General features: G+C 46.8%; 1 protein-coding gene across 4 annotated transcripts in view; it reads left to right on the top strand.

The window, feature by feature from the left end:
- WHRN (whirlin) overlaps nucleotides 1-21,137 on the top strand; it is a 104,677-nt gene that overhangs the window by 52,690 nt on the left and 30,850 nt on the right. For all 4 annotated transcript variants that reach the window (XM_088665011.1, XM_088665009.1, XM_088665012.1 and 1 more), the window contains exons 4-5: nucleotides 14,361-14,563; nucleotides 19,347-19,383. In XM_088665011.1, the coding sequence (XP_088521137.1) occupies nucleotides 14,361-14,563; nucleotides 19,347-19,383 (240 nt within the window). The remainder of the gene's footprint in view (nucleotides 1-14,360; nucleotides 14,564-19,346; nucleotides 19,384-21,137) is intronic.

The raw sequence follows: 21,137 nt of genomic DNA, 5'->3' as shown, positions 1-21,137 counted from the left end.
GATTCTAAGGAAAAGTTTATGACCGTCCTTTTTTATTTCAAACTTTACAGAGAGAGGCTATAGAACCCAGCCTCTTGGATAATGGCATTGTCCCTTGTGAATCTCCACACCCCATACCACGTCTCTCCCACTTCCTCATTCATGAGTGCTGCTATGTGCCCTCTATGAGTGCTGCTATGTGCCCTCTGCCTTTGAGCTCTTTGCTCTCCAACTTTTAAGGCTCGCAGGGTTCTGGGAGATGGTGGGTTTGGAATGCTTTCAAGCATCAGCATGGCAGCCAGCTGCTGCTCTGACTTTGCCTGCTACTCCTTTCCCATTACAGTGGTACCTCCAGTTATGGACGGGGTCTGTTCTAGAGGTCCAGTCGGATCCCGAGGTTTCCACAACCTGAGGACCACTTCTGCGCATGTGCAGACTGCTTCTGTGCATGCGCACATGGCGAAACCCGATAAAATTCTTCTGGGCTTGCCGTGTGCACATCCCGAAGTTTATGTAACCGTAGTGTTAAGTAAATGAAGGTACGGCTGCATTTCCCAACTTTCCCACTCATCTGCCTCTGAGCTGCGACCTCCCGCAAACCCCTGTTGTAAAACTACACCGCCTTCCTCTTCCCCCTCCCTGGAAGGGTCAGGATGGGGAGGCGGTTTCCACCATTCCTCCTCTGCCCAGTCCCTGAAACCTGGAGAGCCAGCTCCAGAAAGCAGGGCTGGGAAGCTATTGTATTGCTGTGGAAACCTGCAATACTGAGGGTGGGGGCAGACCTTGCAACCCACCCTGATGGGATTTTCAGCACCTGGAGTTCACAGCTGCCTTATGGCCATATTGCACCATTTTACAATCCAGAGAATCAGTCCTGCAAAATACGGTTGTAAAATTCATATTATCTGGTGGCCGTGAACTGTTTCTATCAACTGAAGTGGTCTTTCAAAGGTGTGCATTAGCGGTTGCCAATAGCAATGCTGTTTTTATTTCATGCCTCAAAGCACTGGAAGTTCTCCCCTTCCCCTTCCCCCTCCCTTCCCCTCTCATGCATTCATCACTTTGGGCAACTGGGCCACAGATTGCAAAAATGAAAACCATGCTGAAGAGTCTCTTCCAGTGAAGAAATGCCCGTGGCAGTATTTTCTCAAGTCCTTTGAATGTGAAACCCTTTTCTAAATGTGTTATGCCTTCTGCTTCCTCCAGCCCAGATCTAGCCAACCAACCACATGTTTCACCCCTGATCATCCAAATATCCTAATATGTACTTAGAATCCTAGAACTGTAGAGTTGGAAGGAACCCCAATGGTCATCTCATCCACTCCCACCTGCAGCAATGCAGGAATCCTAGCTAAAGAATCCCTGGGAAATGGTCACCCAACCTCTGTTTAAAAACCTCCAAAGAATCATAGAATCCTAGAGTTGGAAGAGACCACAAGGGCCATCCAGTCCAACCCCCTGCCAAGCAGGAAACACCATCAAAGCATTCTTGACATATGCCTGTCAAGCCTCTGCTTAAAGACCTCCAAAGAAGGAGACTCCACCACACTCCTTGGCAGCAAATTCCACTGCCGAACAGCTCTTACTGTCAGGAAGTTCTTCCTAATGTTTAGGTGGAATCTTCTTTCTTGTAGCTTGAATCCATTGCTCCATGTCCGCTTCTCTGGAGCAGCAGAAAACAATCTTTCTCCCTCCTCCATATGACATCCTTTCATATATTTGAACATGGCTATCATATCACCCCTTAACCTTCTCTTCTCCAGGCTAAACATACCCAGCTCCCTAAGCTGTTCCTCATAAGGCATCGTTTCCAGGCCTTTGACCATTTTGGTTGGCCTCCTCTGGACATGTTCCAGGTTGTCAGTATCCTTCTTGAACTGTGGTGCCCAGAACTGGACACAGTACTCCAGGTGAGGTCTGACCAGAGCAGAATACAGAGGTACTATTACTTCCCTTGATCTAGATGCTATACTCCTATTGATGCAGCCCAGAATTGCATTGGCTTTTTGAGCTGCTGCATCACACTGCTGACTCATGTCAAGTTTGTGGTCTACCAAGACTCCTAGATCCTTTTCACATGTACTACTCTCAAGCCAGTACAAGCCAGTACCGCCTTCTGAGGTAGTCCATTCCATTGTCAAGCAGCTTTTAATGTTTAGTTGGAATCTCCTTTCTTGTACTTGAGTATATACAGCTTACAGCTGTAAGCCTGGAGTATATGAAATAGGTATAGTAGAGGAACATAGCAAGTTATCTCATACCCAGTCAAAGCACTGGCTCATCTGGCCCAGCATTGTTTACACCATGGCTAGACAACATTGCACCCTTCAGATGTTTTTGGGCTACACCTCTGCTTATCCCTGGCGCTTGACCACGCTTGCTGGGACAAAATCGAACCTTGATTGGAATCCAGCAAAAGTTAATGCATTGGCACTGACATTGATCAGGCCAGCAGCTTAACCAATGGGAGCTGGAAGGTGGCACATTGGCTATCCCTGATATACACTGACTGACATTGGCTTGAATTTGCTGACAAAAGGAGCAATTGTCACCAACTTGAATGGCTTTTAAGAGGGGATTAGACCAGGGGTTCCCAACAAAATTTTCCCGAGGACCCCTCATCGAGCCGCTATTGTGACAAGGACCCCCATTAATTCCTAATCCTAAAATTAAAAAGTGGTTTTATTTATTTTTCAGTTGTTTTCCTCTTTTCTTTATCCTTCTTGGGGGGGGCGTTGGTGTGGTGGTGGCTGTGGTGGCGGTGGTGTGATGGCTGTCTGGGGGTCGGGGGGGTTTCCCTCTGGAGGGGGGGAGGTTTCTACCCTTTCATCTGGGTTGAGGGTAGTGGTGGGGCCCTCTCTTCCCTGTCGTCCCCTCTTCTTTTCTCCTCCTCTGGGGGTGGTTGTATTTGCGGCGGTAGCAGCGCCAGCGCCAGCAGGTTCAGTGCGGCCTTTGTTCTTCGGGTCCCCACGAGGCTCCCCGTGTGGCGCGCAGGAGCTGCGGGATCGGGGACCTTCACTTGGGGGGGCTCCTTCCCCCTCTTGGGCAGCTAGGGGTGATGGCGACTGCAGTCGCGAGGCAGGCCCCCCAGGATCGTTGCGTGGTGGGAGGTCTCGGGCCACGAAGCTCCGCTCGGCCGTCGGCCAGGCGCACTCGGCTTCGGCCCAGCGGGCCTGCGGGGGGCCTCAGCGGCTCCTCGCTTGCTCCGCCAGACGTTTCCGACGCCCACGCGGTCACCGCGGGGGTCTGCGGCCTGGAAGGCAGTTTCGGGCCTCTAGGCCCAGGGGTTCCGCCGAGTCTCCGGCTGGGCGCACTCAGCCTCGGTCCGGTGGGGTCGCCGGGGGGGCTTCAGCGGCTCCCCGGTTGATCCACCGGGCTCGCTTGGCGCCCGCGCACCGGCGGCGGCAGTTCCGCCGGTTCCGGCGGGCCAGAGGCTTGGCAACTAATAGCATCTTGAGGACCCCTCTGGCATAGCTCGCGGACCCCTGGGGGTCCCCGGACCACCTGTTGGGAACCACTGGATTAGACAATTTAGGGAGGATATGGCTACCAAGGGCTACTAGCTAGAGCAGCTCTGTTCTCCACCTACTGTTGCAGGCAGTATGCCTTTAAGTAATGGTTCAGAATCACTGGTGGGGAGAGTACTCTTGCACTCAGGTCCTGCTCGCAGAGGCATCAGGTCGGCCACTGTGAGAGTAGATGGGCCTTAGCTGTGATTGAGTTCTCTTGTGTTCTCAACTGGTTTCTGAAGGCTGTTTTTCACCTCTCGTGAATAACTGCTGATGCCCACATAGTTTCATGGGACACTGTACATATCTACTCAAAAGCAAGCACCATTCAATTCAATTCAATTCAATTCCCATTAAATTAACCCCCCCCCCGCCCACCAAGGAAATTAGTATAGCATTGTAGACTCAATCACCTCTTTGAGCTGCTTGGCAGGTTGGTAGCAGCTCAAGAAGAATCTGCCAATGACCTTTAAAGTTGTGCATCAAGGAAAACATGATGGATGAGGTGAAATGAAGATAAGAAATGTATGGAAATTCTTTTCAAATGGATTGAGGGACACTGTAAACAAATAAAAATCCCACCAAGCACCTAATCCTTAAAAGTAGAGTTATTTAAAGTAACAGATCGTTCCGCTCAAAAATCAAAGCATTAAATAAGATATATCATGGTACGTTCCCCCCCTCTTCTTTTAATACTGGAGCCTGTGGCTAAAATGGAGACATTTTTAGAGCAAGGATGTTATTTATAAGCCAAGAATGAAAATAAGAAATGATGAGTGAATGAATGGGAATATGCACAGAATTTAGTGGATCCCCAAAACAGAAGCTGAAAGCAAGCAATGTCTTATTGGGAAAACTGGAGGAGAAGGAGGAGAACTTAATACATAGAATTACTGGCTAGTTGGGATGGGAAAAGCTGTCATAGAATCATAGAATCAAAGAATTGTAAGGAAACCCAAGGGTCATCTAGTCCAACCCTCGGCTATGCAGGAATCTGAGCTAAAGAATCCCTGACAGATGGTCATCCAACATTTGCTTTAAAACCTCCAAGGAAGGAGAGTCCAGCACCTCTCGTGGAAGTCTCTTCCTCTGTCGAACAGGTCTTACTGTCAGAAGGTTCTACCTGATACTTAATCGGAATCTCCTTTCTTGTAACTTGAATCCATTGATTTGGGTCCTACCCTCTTGAGCAGGTAAAAACAAGCTTTCTCCATCTTCCATGCGACAGCCCTTAAGATATTTGAAGATGACTATCATATATCCTCTCTGTCTCCTCTTCCTCAGACTAAACATACTCAATTCCCTCAACCATTCCCCATAAGGCTTGGTCCCCAGATCCTTGATCATCTTCATCACCATCTTCTGCACACATTCCAGCCTGTCAATATCCTTCTTAAATTGTGGTGCCCAGAACTGGACACAGTATTCCAGGTGTGGTCTGACCAAGGTAGAATAGAGTGGGACTATTACTGTCTTTGATTGACGCTAGACTTCTGTTGATGCAGCCTAGAATAGCATCAGCTTTCTTTGCTGCTGCATCACACTATTGACTCTTGTTAAGCTTGTGGTCTACTAAGACTCCTAGATCCTTTTCACATGTACTACTGGTCATTCAGGTGTCTCCCATCATATTTGTGTAGCTGGGTCTTCCTGCCTAAGTGTAGAACTAGACATTTGTCCCTACTGAAATTCATTGTGTTAACTTGGGCCCAGTTTTCCAATCTGTTAAGGTCATATTGAATCCCGATTCTGCCTCCTGTGGCATTGGCTACCACTCCTAGTTTGGTGTCATCTGAAAATTTGATGAGCCATTAGTGAGCACTCTTTGGGTTCATTCAGTCAACCAGCTACAAATCCACCTAACAGTTACCTGGTCCAGACCATATTTAACTAACTTCTCCACAAGAATATCACGGGGGACTTTGTCAAAAGCATTACTGAATTCAAGATACATTATGTCTGCAGCATTCCCCTGATCCACCAAACTTGTAATTCCATCAAAAAAAGAAATGAGCTCTGTCTGGCATAACTTGTTTTTGAGAAACCCATCCTTTTTGAGTGCTCACAAACCGACTGTTTAATTATCTGTTCAAGGACATTTCCTAGTATCAGTGTCCAGAAGACTGGCCTGCAATCTGGAGATTTGAATTCATTTAAACTAGCTAGGTGTTCCCCTACCACCTCTTTTCCTATCTTGACCTGCAGCTCCCTCCTTAGATCAGTTATTAAGTTATCACCAGATTGGGCACTGCTTTTCTTTTGAATGAAGACAGAGGCAAAGTAGGTGTTGAGCAGTTCTGCTTTCTCTCTGTCACCCTCGGCCCTAAAATTATACAAGGCCAAAATGTTGGCGCAGCTCCTTTATGGATCCTTTCTGCGCCCGCCAACCTCTGCTTTCTACCCCCTCAAGAGAGTGCAATCCAAACTCATTAGAGCCCTCCTACAAGTCCCCAGATGCGTATCAAACACATGGATCAGACTAGAAATGGGGATGATGAGAGTGGAGGCTCACATTAGCCTAACATCAATCTATAAATGGCTGTCAATGAAACTGCTCCCCTGTAGTATAGCTCCACTGATCCTTTGCAACCACTTCCAGTCAGGGTGGCAGACAGCAGTCCTGAACACTCTTCAGAAACTGGGTTTTGCCCCTGAAGCCCTTCTAAGTCTGGGCTTGGGCCAAGAAAAAGCTATGGTTAGGCAAAGAATTATAATAAAAAAATTCCTTCAGTAGCACCTTAAAGACCAACTAAGTTTATATTTTGGTATGAGCTTTCGTGTGCATGCACACTTCTTCAGATACACTAGGAGTATCTGAAGAAGTGTGCATGCACACGAAAGCTCATACCAAAATATAAACTTAGTTGGTCTTTAAGGTGCTACTGAAGGAATTTTTTTATTTTGCTTCGACTCAGACCAACACGGCTACCTACCTGTAACAAAGAATTATAGACACAGAGAGACAACAGGACTGCCTAAGGTCAATTGCAGAAGTCTAGAGAGATAAAGCTGTACCGCCAGCATATCTCTTTTTTCTTGTATCCAAAAATGCATGAAGGGCTTTTACACTTGCCAGAAGCTCGGCTCTGTCCTCGCCGGTCTTGTAAAAAAGTCCCTTTTTAAAAAGTCCCATATGACTGGAGAATTTGTGCCTGTCCATTGGGGGGATATAGGAAGCCCCGAACACATATTTTTTAGATGTCCCTTTTACAATGAGGCATGTAAAGAAACCATTGACTCCTCCCCCCCCCCCCCCGCTGGTGAGGCTTGCTGACCTCCCAGTAAAGCAAAAATTTGATCTTTTCCTGTTAAGCAAAGATCACAAGACGACCCGGATAGTCGCCAGATTCTGTGCACAGATCTGTAGGCGCAGACCACCCCCCGTTTCAATCTAGTTTGTTAAGAAAATTCCCAAACTCGGATCCACGGGTGACCCTGCGTCATTTCTCTATGGTAGTCTATCTTTTTTTAAAAAATGTGTTTATATGCCTTCCGCATTTTTAAACTTAAAATCCATTGTTGTATATTGTTTTAAATGTTTGTTTCGCTTTTGGGATTGCAGTTCCATTTGTGTCTCACAAGCTGGTCTCTGACCGTAATAAATTTCATATCATGTCTCTGTCACTGATTGGCATTAGTGGTTAAGAGGGTAGACTCGTAATCTGGGGAACCGGTTTCTCGTCTCCGCTCCTCCACATACAGCTGCTGGGTGACCTTGGGCTGGTCACACTTCTCTGAAATCTCTCAGCCCCACTCACAGAGTGTTTGTTGTGGGTGAGGAAGAGAAAGGAGAATGTTGGCCGCTTTGAGACTCCTTCGGGATATCAAATCCAAACTCCTCCTCCTCTTCTTCGTCTCCTCCTCCTCCTCCTCCTCCTCCTCCATGCAGAGAACATACTACTTGCTTGTTCTTCCTCTTGCTTCGAACATAGCTAAAGAAACCTTTTTTTATTGTTTGGCTCACCTGACCTTCTCCTTGCACCTGTTGGCTACTCATGTATACTACTCCTTTCTTATTTCTCCTTTCTTCCATTTGTTATACATGGCCTTCCTAAATCCCAGCTCATCTGTAAGCTCCTTACGCAGCCATGCTGGTTTCTTTAGATGCCTCCCACTTTTCATTTTTGACAGAATTGTCTGTATTTGGGCCATTCATTTTGACTCCCTTCTATTTAAGTATTTCTGACCATGGAATCTCACCCAGTGGCTACTTAGGTTTTTTGAAATCAGCCTTCTTAAAGTCCAGAGTGCACATCCAATTAAACTCAGCTTCTCAACTCGCAGAGAATATTGAGCTATATGGACTAATGATCTGCCTCAGTTTAAGGCAGCTGGCAATGTCCCTAGAGAACACAAAAGCTTTTGAACAGGTAATGGACCCAGTCATCCCAATAACTTTGTTGTAGGACCCCACTTCTATATAACATTGCTGTTATATAGATGGAGATTAGCCTTTCTCGCTCTGGCCTTGTCCACACTTCCACTAGACTCATGCCTAGGAAGCATGGGCCCAAGAGGCTTTCTGCTTGTCCAATGCTTTCTAGGCATGGGTCTTAGTGGTTCCTCATTTGTTCTGCCATTTTCCCCAGGAAAAAAACACTGTTTGCCACTGAATCAGAACAAAATCAGTCTGCAAGAAAAACTGTTTGATGTTTGTTTCAATTCAGCAATAAAGAGCAAGTTTTCCCAGGAGGAAAGCAGAGGGTCAAGCAGAAGTATGGATGAGCCATCTTTCTCTCTTTGCAAATCCAAACTTAGTTTGTTTTGAAATGTCAGCCTGACTCCTGTCCCCTGCAATGATAGACTGGCTCTTGCTCAGCTTTGGCAGATGATTTATGGTCCAATTGACTGAGGAAAAGAGTAGAGGAGGCTGAAAGGTTTGGGCTGTCACTCCTCTCCTTGAACAAAAGAAGCCTGTGACAAACAGCAAGAGGACTTTGGGCTCAAGAGAAGCTAGAAGATTATCAAAGAGCATTTAGGAGCTGTTGTGATGTTAAGAGGGAAGCCAGAGTAATTATGCCTGGAAGCCCTTGCAGAAATGTGCCGGCTGTCTGCTCATGGACGTAGCCAGGATTTCGTTAGGGGGCAAAACTTTTGTTAGGGGGGGCAGAACCAATGTGTATTTCTATTGTTTTACTTGATCTAGGGGGGCAGCTGCCCCCCTGGCCTTGCCCATGTGTCTGCTCCATCTTCCATTTCTCAAAAAAACCCACTAAATTCAGAACCAAGAAATTAAAAAATAATCAAGCCAAGCACCGTAATCTAAATGAATAATGAGAATTAAACCAAATCCCTCCTCTTTCTTGTCCAGTGTGTTACCCTGCCAAGAGCCAGGCCTCTCAAAGAACATTTGCATCTTCATTTTTCCTCTCTGTATGTCTCACAAGGGAATAAATAAAACATGACACGAAGAAAATGGAGAAAGATTATTTGGGTCCCCCCCTTTCCTTTTTCATAATAATGTTAGAAGTTTGGACCATTCAGTGATGAAGCAAGGAGATTCAAGAGATACAAAGAAGAAGAGCTGAATGAGATAGAGAATGAACTTTGAGAACTCCCACAAGATACGGTGGTGGCTAGCAAATGTGGCACCAGCACTCAGCCAAGCTGGGGACTGCCAGGGCCCCCCCAGGAGCTTGTAAGAGCTCCTCAGACGTTCCAGCGCACTGCCACTTTTGAGTAGGAGCTATCAGGAGCAAGCCAGCACTAAATCACATTGAGTAAGTGAAGTTTACTCTTCATTAGAAGAAACAAGGTCTGCTCAGGAGTGCCAGGTGTAATAAACATAGCAACTCTTCTTGGTAGGTCTTGTCCCTGTGAAGCAGTTGTGGAGACTGAAGGTCCCCGCCTTCCTAGACTAGGCCTCCTCCTCCCCTGGGTCATTCCCAAGCAATCTGAGACTATGCCGGTGTGCCTGTCTTTGCTCCTTCTGCTTCATACCTCTCACGGTCCTCAGAGACCAATGGGGAGGGAAGCTTGTCACAGCAGGAGGGGGAGACCCCCTGTCTTCTTCACCAGCCTGACTCATCTCTGTCTTTTGGGCTCCTTCCTCTCCAGCTCCTTCCTCTGCTTCCGATTTGGGACTTCTCTATGCCACAGACTATCCCTGCTTACTAAACCCCATTACCTCTTCAGCTAACCACTCATCATCATTCCACCACCAAATCCCTGGGCTCTGAGCCTTCTTCCCTTGGGGGTTCCCCAGCTAGTGTCTCCCACCATTCCTCCGTGCCCAGCCAGTTCATGAGAGGAGCAAAGCTCAGCTCCCAACAACAGTGGCTGCCCCAGTATAGTCTGGATAGAAGTATGGGTCAATTGCATCTATGAGATGAGTCATTGCATTTTGAGTAATTTAAGATGCTGGTTAGCCGTCATAGACAGGAGTCATGTGTAGCTCCCATTCAAAAATTCTGTCTGTAGATACAACACACAGGTTTAAACTACAGGTTAAGTGGAGTGCTGTGATTCTTTTCTATTTTTCGAGAAAAATTAGAGATTGGATGATGAGAAGGGTGGTTTAAACTCTCCCCCCTTGCCATCTTGCAGATCAAAAGCACCACCTCCAAATTTCTGTTTAACCAACCGGAGGCAGGTGGTGGTGAAAAAAGCAGGCCATGAGCTGCAAAAGGTGGTGAAAGGGTTAAGCAGGCTTCCTCCCTCCCTCCCACTCACCCACCCTATTTTTTCTTCAAACTCAGCCTGTTCAAGGTTTCTATGGTTTAAAAAAAACCCAGAAAAGTGGAACAATCAGAGAAATCCACTTAATGTGCAGTTTGAGCTGGAGGTCAAATCGCATCGAGAGGCAGTAGCAATGCACAAAGCCCCCGAATGTAGGCTGGAGGCAAGAGAAAGCAGTGGGCTGTTACTGCAAGCCGCTGGAGAGCCACAAATTGTGCCAGCAGCTTTACTGAGACAGTGACTGTGCTGTTCTGGACTTCCACTGGAGTCTAATCAAAGCCAAAGCTGCCTCTCTGATTTGGCTGTGTAACTCACTGCAGTCTGAAAACCTTGTTTCCATTTGAGAGGGAGTGAAAAGAATTCTCCAAAGGACCATCAGAGAATTATATTTGAGCTTTCACATGATGTCAAAGCCACTTCTGGAAATCTAGCAGAATATCCTGGAAGTTTCAGTGGTGTACAGTGAAAATTTTTGTAGAACAGTAAAGGCTAGAGGTGCCAGTTTGCAAGGACAATTGGGGGAGTGATGTGAATGTAATGTTGTAATGTCCAGATGTTGCATGCATGAGTGGGGCACCTTTCTCCCTAAGTCAGGTAGAAGCTTCCTAGGCTTTGAGAAGGAGGCACCGGGGAAACAGCCTAGTCCCCATGTCCACTCACTGCACCAATGGGAAGTTTAGTGCTCGTTGCCATGGTAATTGGTACCAGAATTGGTACCAATTGGTTTGCGACTCTGTTACTGCAGAAAACCAAAGGAGTAAAGTGATGAAATTTGGAGCAGTATGCCTGTTTACAGTTCATCCATGTAGTTTTTATAGGGGGATCATGGGAGAACAGAAGCAGGGATGTGTGGAAAGGATGGGGGAATAGTGATGCTGTCCAGTGATGTTAGTTCCTTTGTCATGCCATGCCAACTGATGTGAATGAAATTTAGTGTGACAAGCCAGTTTACAATATTGATCAAAAAGCCACAGTTCCATAATGCAGTGGTTTTCAACCAGTGTGCCGTGGCACCCTGGGGTGCCTTGAATAATGGTCAGGGGTGCCTTGGGCAACTCTGGCCTCTGTCCCTCTTTGCTTCCTTCCCTTCTCTGATGCTCTCTTGTGTCTCTGCTTCCAAAAGGCTTGAACAGCTGTTTGTTGCAGCAGCTGCCCTGGCTACAAGCCCCACAAGTGAATGGTGCCTCTGGGGCTGGCCAGGCTAGGCAGTGCTTCCCAGGCTCCTGTGGGGTGGTGTAAGAAGACACCTCTCTTTGGTCTTTGGGGCAGCTCAGAGCAGCTGTCTGAAGGACTCCCAAGGAGAGGAGCCTGAGGGGGCACTCCACAAGGGAGGGTGTTCCAAAAAAGGGTGAAAGGCTGCCAGCTCTGCAGGGAAGGGGGTGACATAACAGGGCTCCTGAACCCCACAGGGTGCTACAGAAAGAATGTAGTTGGTCAAGGGAGCGTTAGGAAATGGGACAGATATACTAGCATTGCAGTAGTGAAAACTAATGCAATATTCCCCAAGTCTGAATGTGCTTTCAACTTCTCCCCACCTGCCTGACTTCTTACAAGCACCACAAGCCCTTCTCCCTGGTGAACAAAATACAATGATTAGTGGGGGTTGGTCCACTAGGTCAAATAAGACATAGCCTCAGTAGCTTCAGCCTGGCCTCAGCTAACACACACTACCTGCTCTTTCACTTAGTGGATGTCACTGCCTATCAGCTTCCTCCTCCTTGTGGCTCATCCACTTCTGTTTGCCCCACTGCTTTCACCCAGGAAAACCCACAGTTTAGCGCTAAATCAGAACAAACAGCTATCAGGTTTTCTGTGATAGCAGTAAAGTGAGTGTTTTCCTGGTGTAAGTGGCAGGGCAAAGGCAAAATCTCTTGGAACAATGCCTAGAAAGCATGAGACATGTGGGAAACCAAACAGAACAAAACTTGGACAAGCCCCAAGTCTCACTGTTGCCCTTTGTAGAACTCAGGAGGGAGAAGGATGGGGGCAAAGCTAGAATTAACTGACTCCATCTCTCATTGGTTCTGGATCTGCCTTTCACTGACTCTGGCTCCACGTATTGTGGATCTCCATGATTTCCACCCTACTGGTCCCCATGAGCACCAGCGACTGCTGACTGCCAGAAGATGAAGCTTCTCGGGACTACCCTCCAAGTGGAAATCACAGTCCGAAGCTCTTCTCCTTGCAGGCAAAATAAATAAATAAGCACCAACCAGCTCTGCGGCCAGGACAGGCAGCTTGGTCCACAGAAGGCCTTGTAGCCTCCAAGTGGCATCTCTCCGACTGCTGCAGAAGCACCACAGCCTTGGCAATGGAAGCATCAAGCCATTTTAATTTGGGAAGAGCTACAGAGGAATGTTGAGGCTGGTAGTCCAAGCCAGGCAGGAGGACTATCAATCCTGGCAAAGAGAACTTGTTTTCGCTTGAGGCACAGATTGCAAGACATAAAGAGGGAGTGTAGGAGGTTGCAAAGAGAGCTACTGAAAGCCTCCAACAGATTTAGGAACACAGGAAATGGCCTTATACTGATTGAAAACCACAGGTCCATCTAGCTCAGTACTGTCTACACTGGCTGGCAGAGTTTCAGGCAGAAGTTTCTCCCAACCTTATCTAGAAATGGGGATTGGACCTGGAACCTTCTGCATGCAAAGGAGATGCCCGACCAATTATACTGACTCAGACCATTGGTCCATCTAGCTCAGTACTGTCTACACCAACTGGCAGTGACACTCCATTATTTCAGGCAGGAGTCTCTCCCACCTGGAGACCTTCCACATAGGCTCTCTTTCCAATTTCTTTCTTTTTTTCCTAACTGGCTACAGAGCTGGTTTTCGAAGTAGTTTTGTCTTGCTCCAGAGTGGCAGGGAACATCTGCATTAGAATACATTGTTTGCAGGGTAGATTTTTCACTCACTACAAGGAAGACAGACATGGCTAGGAGCTAGCATTGTATTCTTTAACAGCCATCAGCTGTAGCAAAAACAAGAAGGAAAGGTGATAGAGAATTTGAAACTCACAACCCTTTAGTGACTTTTTCTTCTTAGTAAGATGAGTATTAATTAAAAACTGTTGCTTATTCCAACACACCTTGGCCCATTTACAAATGTATCTTAATTGCATAACAATGCAAGAAGAGGCTTATTGGACTGGAAGCAGGGTTCATCAAGTCTAACTCATCATCCTGTTTCTGACAGTGTTCAGCCAGATGTTTTCAGGAAGTCTATAAACAGGGCACGAAGGCAAGAGTCCTACCCCAGTTTGTTTCCAGCAACACCACCAGTGCCCCGCAAGATAGATAAATAACATGCAGGCACCCTTGACAGGCCATTCCTTTGTGAATCCTCACCATTGTTTGCCCGTTGACAGCAATGTAACCCAGTTAGACTTTAGCTGCAACCTGGTGATTATCATTGTGAGGTAATACAGAGCCAGACTCATTCATTGGTAGCACAGGTGTTCTGAATCCCTGCTAAAATATAAGAGGCCTCACCTATATTGACATTTTGCTAGCATTTGAAAATGCACTTGTTTACACAGAAATTCCCTTCATGTCTCTACCCAAATTTCTTGTCAACTGCTGTGTTAAGTGCAGTTTTAATGGGGGGGGGGTGTTGCAAAACGTAATGGTTATATTTATATTTTCATGTTTGTATAGGTTTTTATGCTTTGCGAACTACTTAGAAGCCTATTTCGGCATTAAGAAGTATATGGATTACTTAAATTATCATTACCTCCCATGCACACCTTTTTAATTTACCCAAGTCAGCACCCATATATAGTCCCACCAGCAGCCTTAGAACTGCATCCTACAACCCAACGGCTCACTACTAAACTGCTTTGCAGGCCTGATTAGCACCCTGGAGGTGTGGGTGATCTCCCACCCCAAGGGTGATGGGCAGTCTGCCACATTTTTTTGTGGGTTTGAGAAGCTCTCTGGCATGGCACACAGCAATGCTACTCTAACAAAGGCATCAGCACGATTAAATTACCTCAGGATTGGATTACTTCACCAAGCTCTATATGGAGCTTTCATTGTATTTGATCCAGAAGTGGCAGTTAGTGCAGAATTGCTGGCAGGAGTGAGACCCTGTCAGCTTATAACACCTTTGCTCAGATACCTGCACTGGTTGCCATTCATTGGATACAATCCCATTTTATGCGCTCATCATCTCTTTTCTTCTACACTCTTCAAAGGTCGGGGACCAGATTCTGGAGGTGAATGGCCACAGCTTCCTCAGCATCCCCCACGATGAGGCAGTAAAGCTGCTCAAGTCTTCACGTCACCTCATAATGACTGTCAAAGACATTGGAAGACTGCCTCATGCTCGGACCACTGTAGACGAGACCAAGTGGATCACCAGTTCCCAAATTGGTGAGACGGCAGTCAACTTGGCAGGGTTTGTATCTTTTTTACCAAGGCTTTCCCATTCTTCTGTGGCTGCTAAGACTGTCTCTTAATTTCCATATTCATAAAAGTCTTGGCAGAGAGAGATGGCTGAAGACATTTTGATGGATGCGTGAGGCAAGGAACAAGCTGCCCACCCACCTACACCCAACTCCAATTAAACATAAAGAAGCTGGTTGAACTGGCACTTTAAACTTACTCCAAACTATTAACTATTAACTGAGATATTTTATGGGAAGCAGTTCATGAATGACATCAAATAAATAAATAAATAAATAACCATAAAGGATTCAACAGCATCATGGAGGATAAGCTATACATGACTACTAGCCAGCATGACTATGTTCTACCTCCACCATCGGAAGCCACATTCTTCTGTATTCCAGTTGCAGGAATCACAGGTGGGGGGGAGTGCTCTTGTCCTGCTAGTAGGCTTCCCATTGGGGCATCTGGTTGGCCTCTGTAAGAACTGGGTGCTGGGCTAGGTAGACCATTTGACTTATCCAGCAGCCAGACTCTTCTTACGTTCTACCTTTGCTGATGGAAGCAGTATGCCTATGGCAATCACTACTGGGAAAAGTGCTGTTGCATTCAGTTCCTGCTTTTGGGCTTTCTATAGCAGGGTCATCCCACCCATGAGGCAACCGCCACAGGTTGGCAGGGTCCACAAGGGAAGCAGATCCTGATGTAGGTCTTTATTTCTTCCTTATTCATGATGTAGGACAGGCATCCCCAAACTTCAGCCCTCCAGATGTTTTGGACTACAATTCCCATCATCCCTGACCACTGGTCCTGTTAACTAGGGATCATGGGAGTTGTAGGCCAAAACACCTGGAGGGCCGCAGTTTGGGGACTTTACTCACCCCTTCTTCCATTTAGGTGGTAGCACCATTTTGTGGTTTGTCTCAGGAACCAAAATGTCTTCAGTTGGCCCTGTCCTATAAGCATCTGGTTGGCCACTGGGAGAACTTGATGCTGGGCTATGATGCCCTTTGGCCTGATCCAGAGGGGCTCTAATTATGTTCTTTAGACAGTGTTCTTCTGAGAGCAACACCACCAAGTGTGCTTGAGAGGTGACAAGACTGGGAGAAGGACCCATTGCTATTTTTCTAGAGAAAGAGGTGGTGGAACTCACTACAAATGATTCTCTTGTTCTCTTATAATGGCAATGGTGCCTATCTGAGAGGTGCTGGAACTGAGTTGCTGTGAATTTTAGCTGGGGGGGGGGAGAATGCCCTGGAAGGGCCTCCCCTGAAGATCTCAAAACCCATCACAGGAAAATTCTCGTTCTGCCTAATTGTAGGTGGGTGGCCCTGTGGCAGATTCTTTAATGGGACAAAAGGCCCTGTTCTCTCAAATCTTGATGTTCAGGTGTTAGGATGTAAGTTTCTCGGTTCATGTTCATGTTGTGGTGGTTGTTTTAGAAAGATCAAGCCTTCAGTGATGACCTTCAAATGCAAATACAGTGGTACCTCAGTTTACGGGCTTAATCCATTCTGGAAGTTCATTCTTAAACCGAAATCGTTCTTAAACCGAGGCGCACTTTCCATAATGAGGCCTCCTGCCGCCGGAGCCCTTCCACCATTTGGCCTCCATTCTTAGACCTACGTAAACTTCACAAACCGAGTCACTACTTCCAGTTTTGTTGAGTTCGTAAACCGAATAGTTCATAAACAGGGCTGTTCTTAAACCGAGGTACCACTGTACTACAAATGTTTAAAATCCAGATTCTGGGAACATTGCCAAATTTGTGCAGAATTTCATTTCAGCTGGATCAAAGGAGTGGGGGAAATCACACACAGCTTTTCAGAAAAGCTTTCCAGAGCCATCTGAACAGGGACAAAGGTTTTTGCCCTATTTGTGTGTGTATGTGTGTTGAGGTAACTGAGATACCCTCCCTGACTTGCCACATTCTGAGGGAGGTTTCATTACTCCTTGTAGTGCATGAAGAAATATACTATTAACTCGTTGCTTCAGCAATGTGGGGATACATCCACTTTCCCATAAGGGCAACGCTGCTTTGTTTGCCTCAGTAATGTCATCAAATGCTATTAGCTACATAGCATCAGAACAGCATCTCATTTATTGTATGACTAGTATCATAAAGCCCATTAAATTAACGGGTGTAGAATTAATTAGTGGGTGTGTCCCCCCCCCAGTGATTCACCCACCGCCACCACCTCAGCCCCTCACTCAGTCCCTTCCCCGCCCCTGCCCCAGCCAGCTGCCTCCTCAGCTTCCTCTCTCCCTCCCCATTTCCCACCCTCTTTTTTCTACTCCTCTCTCTCTCTCTCTCTCTCTCTCTCTCTCTCTCTCTCTCTCTCTCTCTCTCTCTCTCTCTCTCTCCTCACTGGTCCCAGTTGCAGCAGCCCTTCCAACCCCCCCCCAAAAAAAATCCACACACACTTCCAGGGACTAATTCCCCCTTCCCCCACGGGTGTGCCCGCCCGCCCGCTCTCCTGCTTTTGCTCCTCAGTAACGGCTAAACGATCCTTCAGCCCAGCAGCCACATCACTCGCGGCTCGCTCTCTCTCTCTATCCACACCCACCTACCCTCCCTTTCCCTTTCGCCAGCACACGCCTGCCTCCTCTCCTTCCCCTCGAACGGAGAAGAAACCAGGAGGAAAGAGAGAGATCCTTCCATAGCGCAGCAGAGGCAAGGGGAAGCCGCACACTTTTGGGGGGGTATGATTGTGTATATGCAAGCATGTAATCTCTCTCACGGTCCTGGTTTATCCCGTCCGAAGTCTCTGCGCTCCAAGTCCCAATAGCTGTCCGTGGGGCACATGCGCAGTAGTGCAATCCCATGGACACAGGGACTGGACGCAGAGACACTTGCACTTTATTATATAGGATTCCTAATTGGCGGGATCACACAGCAATAGAGGAAAATGGTGTTGAATAAATGAATGGTGTTGTCCCATAGCATTGTATCCAATGCTAGTCTTAGGCCTCATCTGCACGATATATTTAAAGCAACATTGATGGTTTGATGGCACCTTGTACGCCTCCTTCTGGCAACTCCTGCGGCCCAGCTGGTGCCAAATGTATTGATCTGCTTTTTTTTGGACCATTATCAGTGAGGCTGAGAGAGTGGTCTTGTCCTCTGGGCAGCCCAGGACCTCCATACACACTGCCCAGACATGTGCCTCTGGGAAGTCACTTCAGTGCTGCTAACGCAGCAAAAACAACACAGGAGGCAGCAGTTATGAGTTTCTGGTCTCTGCAGCCACAGCAGGTGTGGTGATTTTCCAGCTGTTTGACTTCACTTCTAAAGGCACACTTGTGTCTCAAGACAGATAGATGCCAACATACTACTTTAAAATGTCATAAAGGTAAAGGGAACCCTGACCATTAGGTCTAGTCGCGGATGACTCTGGGGTTGCGGCGCTCATCTCACTTTACTGGCCAAGGGAGCCGGCATAGCCTACAGCTTCCGGGTCATGCGGCCAGCATGACTAAGCCGCTTCTGGAGAACCAGAGCAGCGCATGGAAACATAGTTTACCCTCCTGCCGGAGTGGTACCTATTTATCTACTTGCACTTTGATGTGCTTTCGAACTGCTAGGTTGGCAGGAGCTAGGACTGAGCAACGGGAGCTCACCCTGTCACGGGGATTCAAACCGCCGACCTTCTGATCGGCAAGCCCTAGGCACTGTGGTTTAGACCACAGCGCCACCCGCATCCCAAATATCCTGTGTCATGGCTTCCCCCAAATATCCTGGGAACTGTTAAGGTTTAACAGTCTATCCCTCTTTCCAGAGAATTCTGTGAGTTATAGTTTTTAGAGAGGAATAGAAAGTCTTCTAACAGCTCTTAGCACCCTTAAATTACAAGTCCCAGAGTTCTTTAGGGAAAGTCATGACTGTTTAAATTTGTATCATACTGTTTTAAAGTTAGGATGTCGATGCGGCCATACTCAAAATAGGCCTACATGCCCTCCAACATTTCTCCAATGGGGAAAAAAAGGATTTCCTATTCCATCATCATCATCAATGCCCTGCCCATCTGCCTTGCAACAGCCACTCTGGGAGACTTCCAACATATACCGTATAAAAAACATAATAAAACATTAAACATTTTAAAAAACCTCCCCTATACAGGACTGCCTTCAGGCGGTTTCTAAAGGTTGTATAGTTACTTATCTCCTTGACTCGGGGGTCACATAACTCCATGTCCTGCAACACTTCTCTGATGGAAATTGTTGTTGTTTAGTCATTTAGTCTTTGTGACCCCATGGACCAGAGCACGCCAGGCACTCCTGTCTTCCACTGCCTCCCGCAGCTTAGTCAAACTCATGTTCGTAGCTTCGAGAACACTGTCCAACCATCTCATCCTCTGTTGTCCCCTTCTCCTAGTGCCCTCAATCTTTCCCAACATCAGGGTCTTTTGGAGATATCCTACAGAAAAGTGGGACATTCCAGGCTTAAATCTGAAACCAGGTTGGCTTCCGTACATCCAGGACTTTTCCTGGAAAATAGGGACACTCAGAAGGTCTGGACCTATCAAAAATAATGGGCCTGACTGTCTTAGAGTCATTCATTTCAATGGACCTGCTACAAGTAGAATGAGTAAGAAGTAACTGCCACCCTAATTTGTGGTACAAATTTTGCCACAGCTAAAAGGGGAATAATAACCAAAGAAATACTCACTGTTCTTTTCATTTTCAATTTCTTTTTTTGAGGCTTAGTAGCTAAGATCTCTTTTTACCTTGATTTTGTACTCACGGTTGGTACTCCCATTAGTTGGTGCTAATGATGACTGTTTTTACTCTAGGGTCTCTGGAGATCACACAGCAGAGGTGATAGCAAAGGTAAGAGGCATCCAGGCCTAGAAAGCAGGTCAAAGGATTACTTTTGAAATGTTGTTTGGCCTTTGCAGAAGTTTGAAGCAACTCATGCAAGCTGCCCAAAGTAAAATCTGTTCCCACTAGAGTAGGGATGGGTAACTGGACTTGTCCACTGTCCATGGATCAGTTTTGGCAGGTGAGCAGGGCCACCGACCTGTCAACCCCATTGTGTCATTTGATGATTCTTCCTTTGCAGACCTGGCTTCAATTGAAGTTGAGGCTCCAAAAATTCCTGTTGAAAGCAGGACTTGCTGAATGTAAACAACACTGAATACAAGCCTCACTGCCAAGGAATGATGAGGAGCAGTAATTATTCCTTGGTAGCCATGGTTGTCCAGGACAGGCTTCACCTGTCACACATCTGATGTTGCATGGTGTCAAGTGAGTGAAATGTGTGTGTGCCCATGGGTGAAACTGGCCAGCAGTTAAAGAGAAACCACCAGACCCTTTGTTTAATTTCCAAGCAAAGGGTCTGCTGGTTTCTCTTTAAGGTTTCCAGACTCAAAAGAGAGCAGGGCAATTAAAGGCACAGAAGTCCTGTCCTCTATTGCAGTGTTTCCCAACCTTGTGCCTCCAGCTGTTTTCGGACTACAATTCCCATCATTCCAGACCACTGGTCTTGCTAGCTAGGGATGATGGGAGTTGTAGTCCCAAAACATCTGGAGGCACAAGGTTGGGAAACACTGCTCTATTGAGTCTGTCAACCCTATTCCTAACCCCTGTGAAAGAGATAAAATCAAATCAGCTGGTAGGGGGAGGCTAATAACCATCAGGGTCACAACAGACATGAAGGAGGAACTTAACCTTTTCAACCTCTGTTAAGGTCCTGCATCAAAAAAAACCCTTTTTAAAGTTGCTATTTGCAAAAGGAGATGTGTGGCATTGTTCTCACAGATTTAATCTTCCCTTTTTCTTTTGAGATGGGAGCCAGGAAGGAGAGTTAGGAATAAGAAACAGGCAAAAGCATGTGGTGCAGAGGGAGGGAGAGAATGGCCAGGAGCACTGGACAGGGCGGAATCCCATCTGCAGTATTGGTTTATTGCCCACCTTTTATAGACTCGGGACTTCAATCTAATTGAAGTCATGGCTGGGCTTTTTTTACAGGACCTTGCAGACTGAGAATTAGTTATTAGTTACTCTCAAGCATGAGAGGCAGCAATCAAATGCATCTGTGCCTCCATTTGTACGTATAAACCATAGGGGCTGTTCACATGAAGACCCATGAATTGCACACACATGGCTGCTTTAAATACATACAAACCACCATGAACACAAAAACATGACAACTGAGTCAACTGCTTCTGCCCGGTGGTGCCAGATCACACCCAGCTTCTAACCCAGACTTCCATGCAGGGTGCCTTGCCACCACCTGCAGAGGACAGTCCTCTATTTGCATGTTTGAAGGACTGTCCTGGTCCAAGTCCAGACCCATATAAAGAAAGAACATAAGGGCCCTGGTGGTCTCCAGGGGCAGATGGAGAGACCTGGAGAACTACATTTGGCCCTTGGACCTGAGGTTCCCCATCCCTGCTTTAGGTTGTGACTTTCATATGGAGGGGGAGGACACCCAATGCTCCCCCCTAGAATGATTGTAGGTAAGAAAGCTATCATCTGGAGTCCAGCTGGGGCAGGCTGATTGGTAGGGCAGTGCGCTGCTCCCTCTAATGGCTCAACCTCCACTGTTGTCCCTTCTTCCAAATGCTCTGCTTTCTGTCTAC

This window comes from Zootoca vivipara, chromosome Z2, assembly GCF_965207765.1.
Source record: "Zootoca vivipara chromosome Z2, rZooViv2.hap1.1, whole genome shotgun sequence".
Lineage (NCBI taxonomy): Eukaryota > Metazoa > Chordata > Lepidosauria > Squamata > Lacertidae > Zootoca > Zootoca vivipara.
Note: the sequence above shows the minus strand (reverse complement) of the source record. Positions and strands in the feature narration are given on the sequence as shown.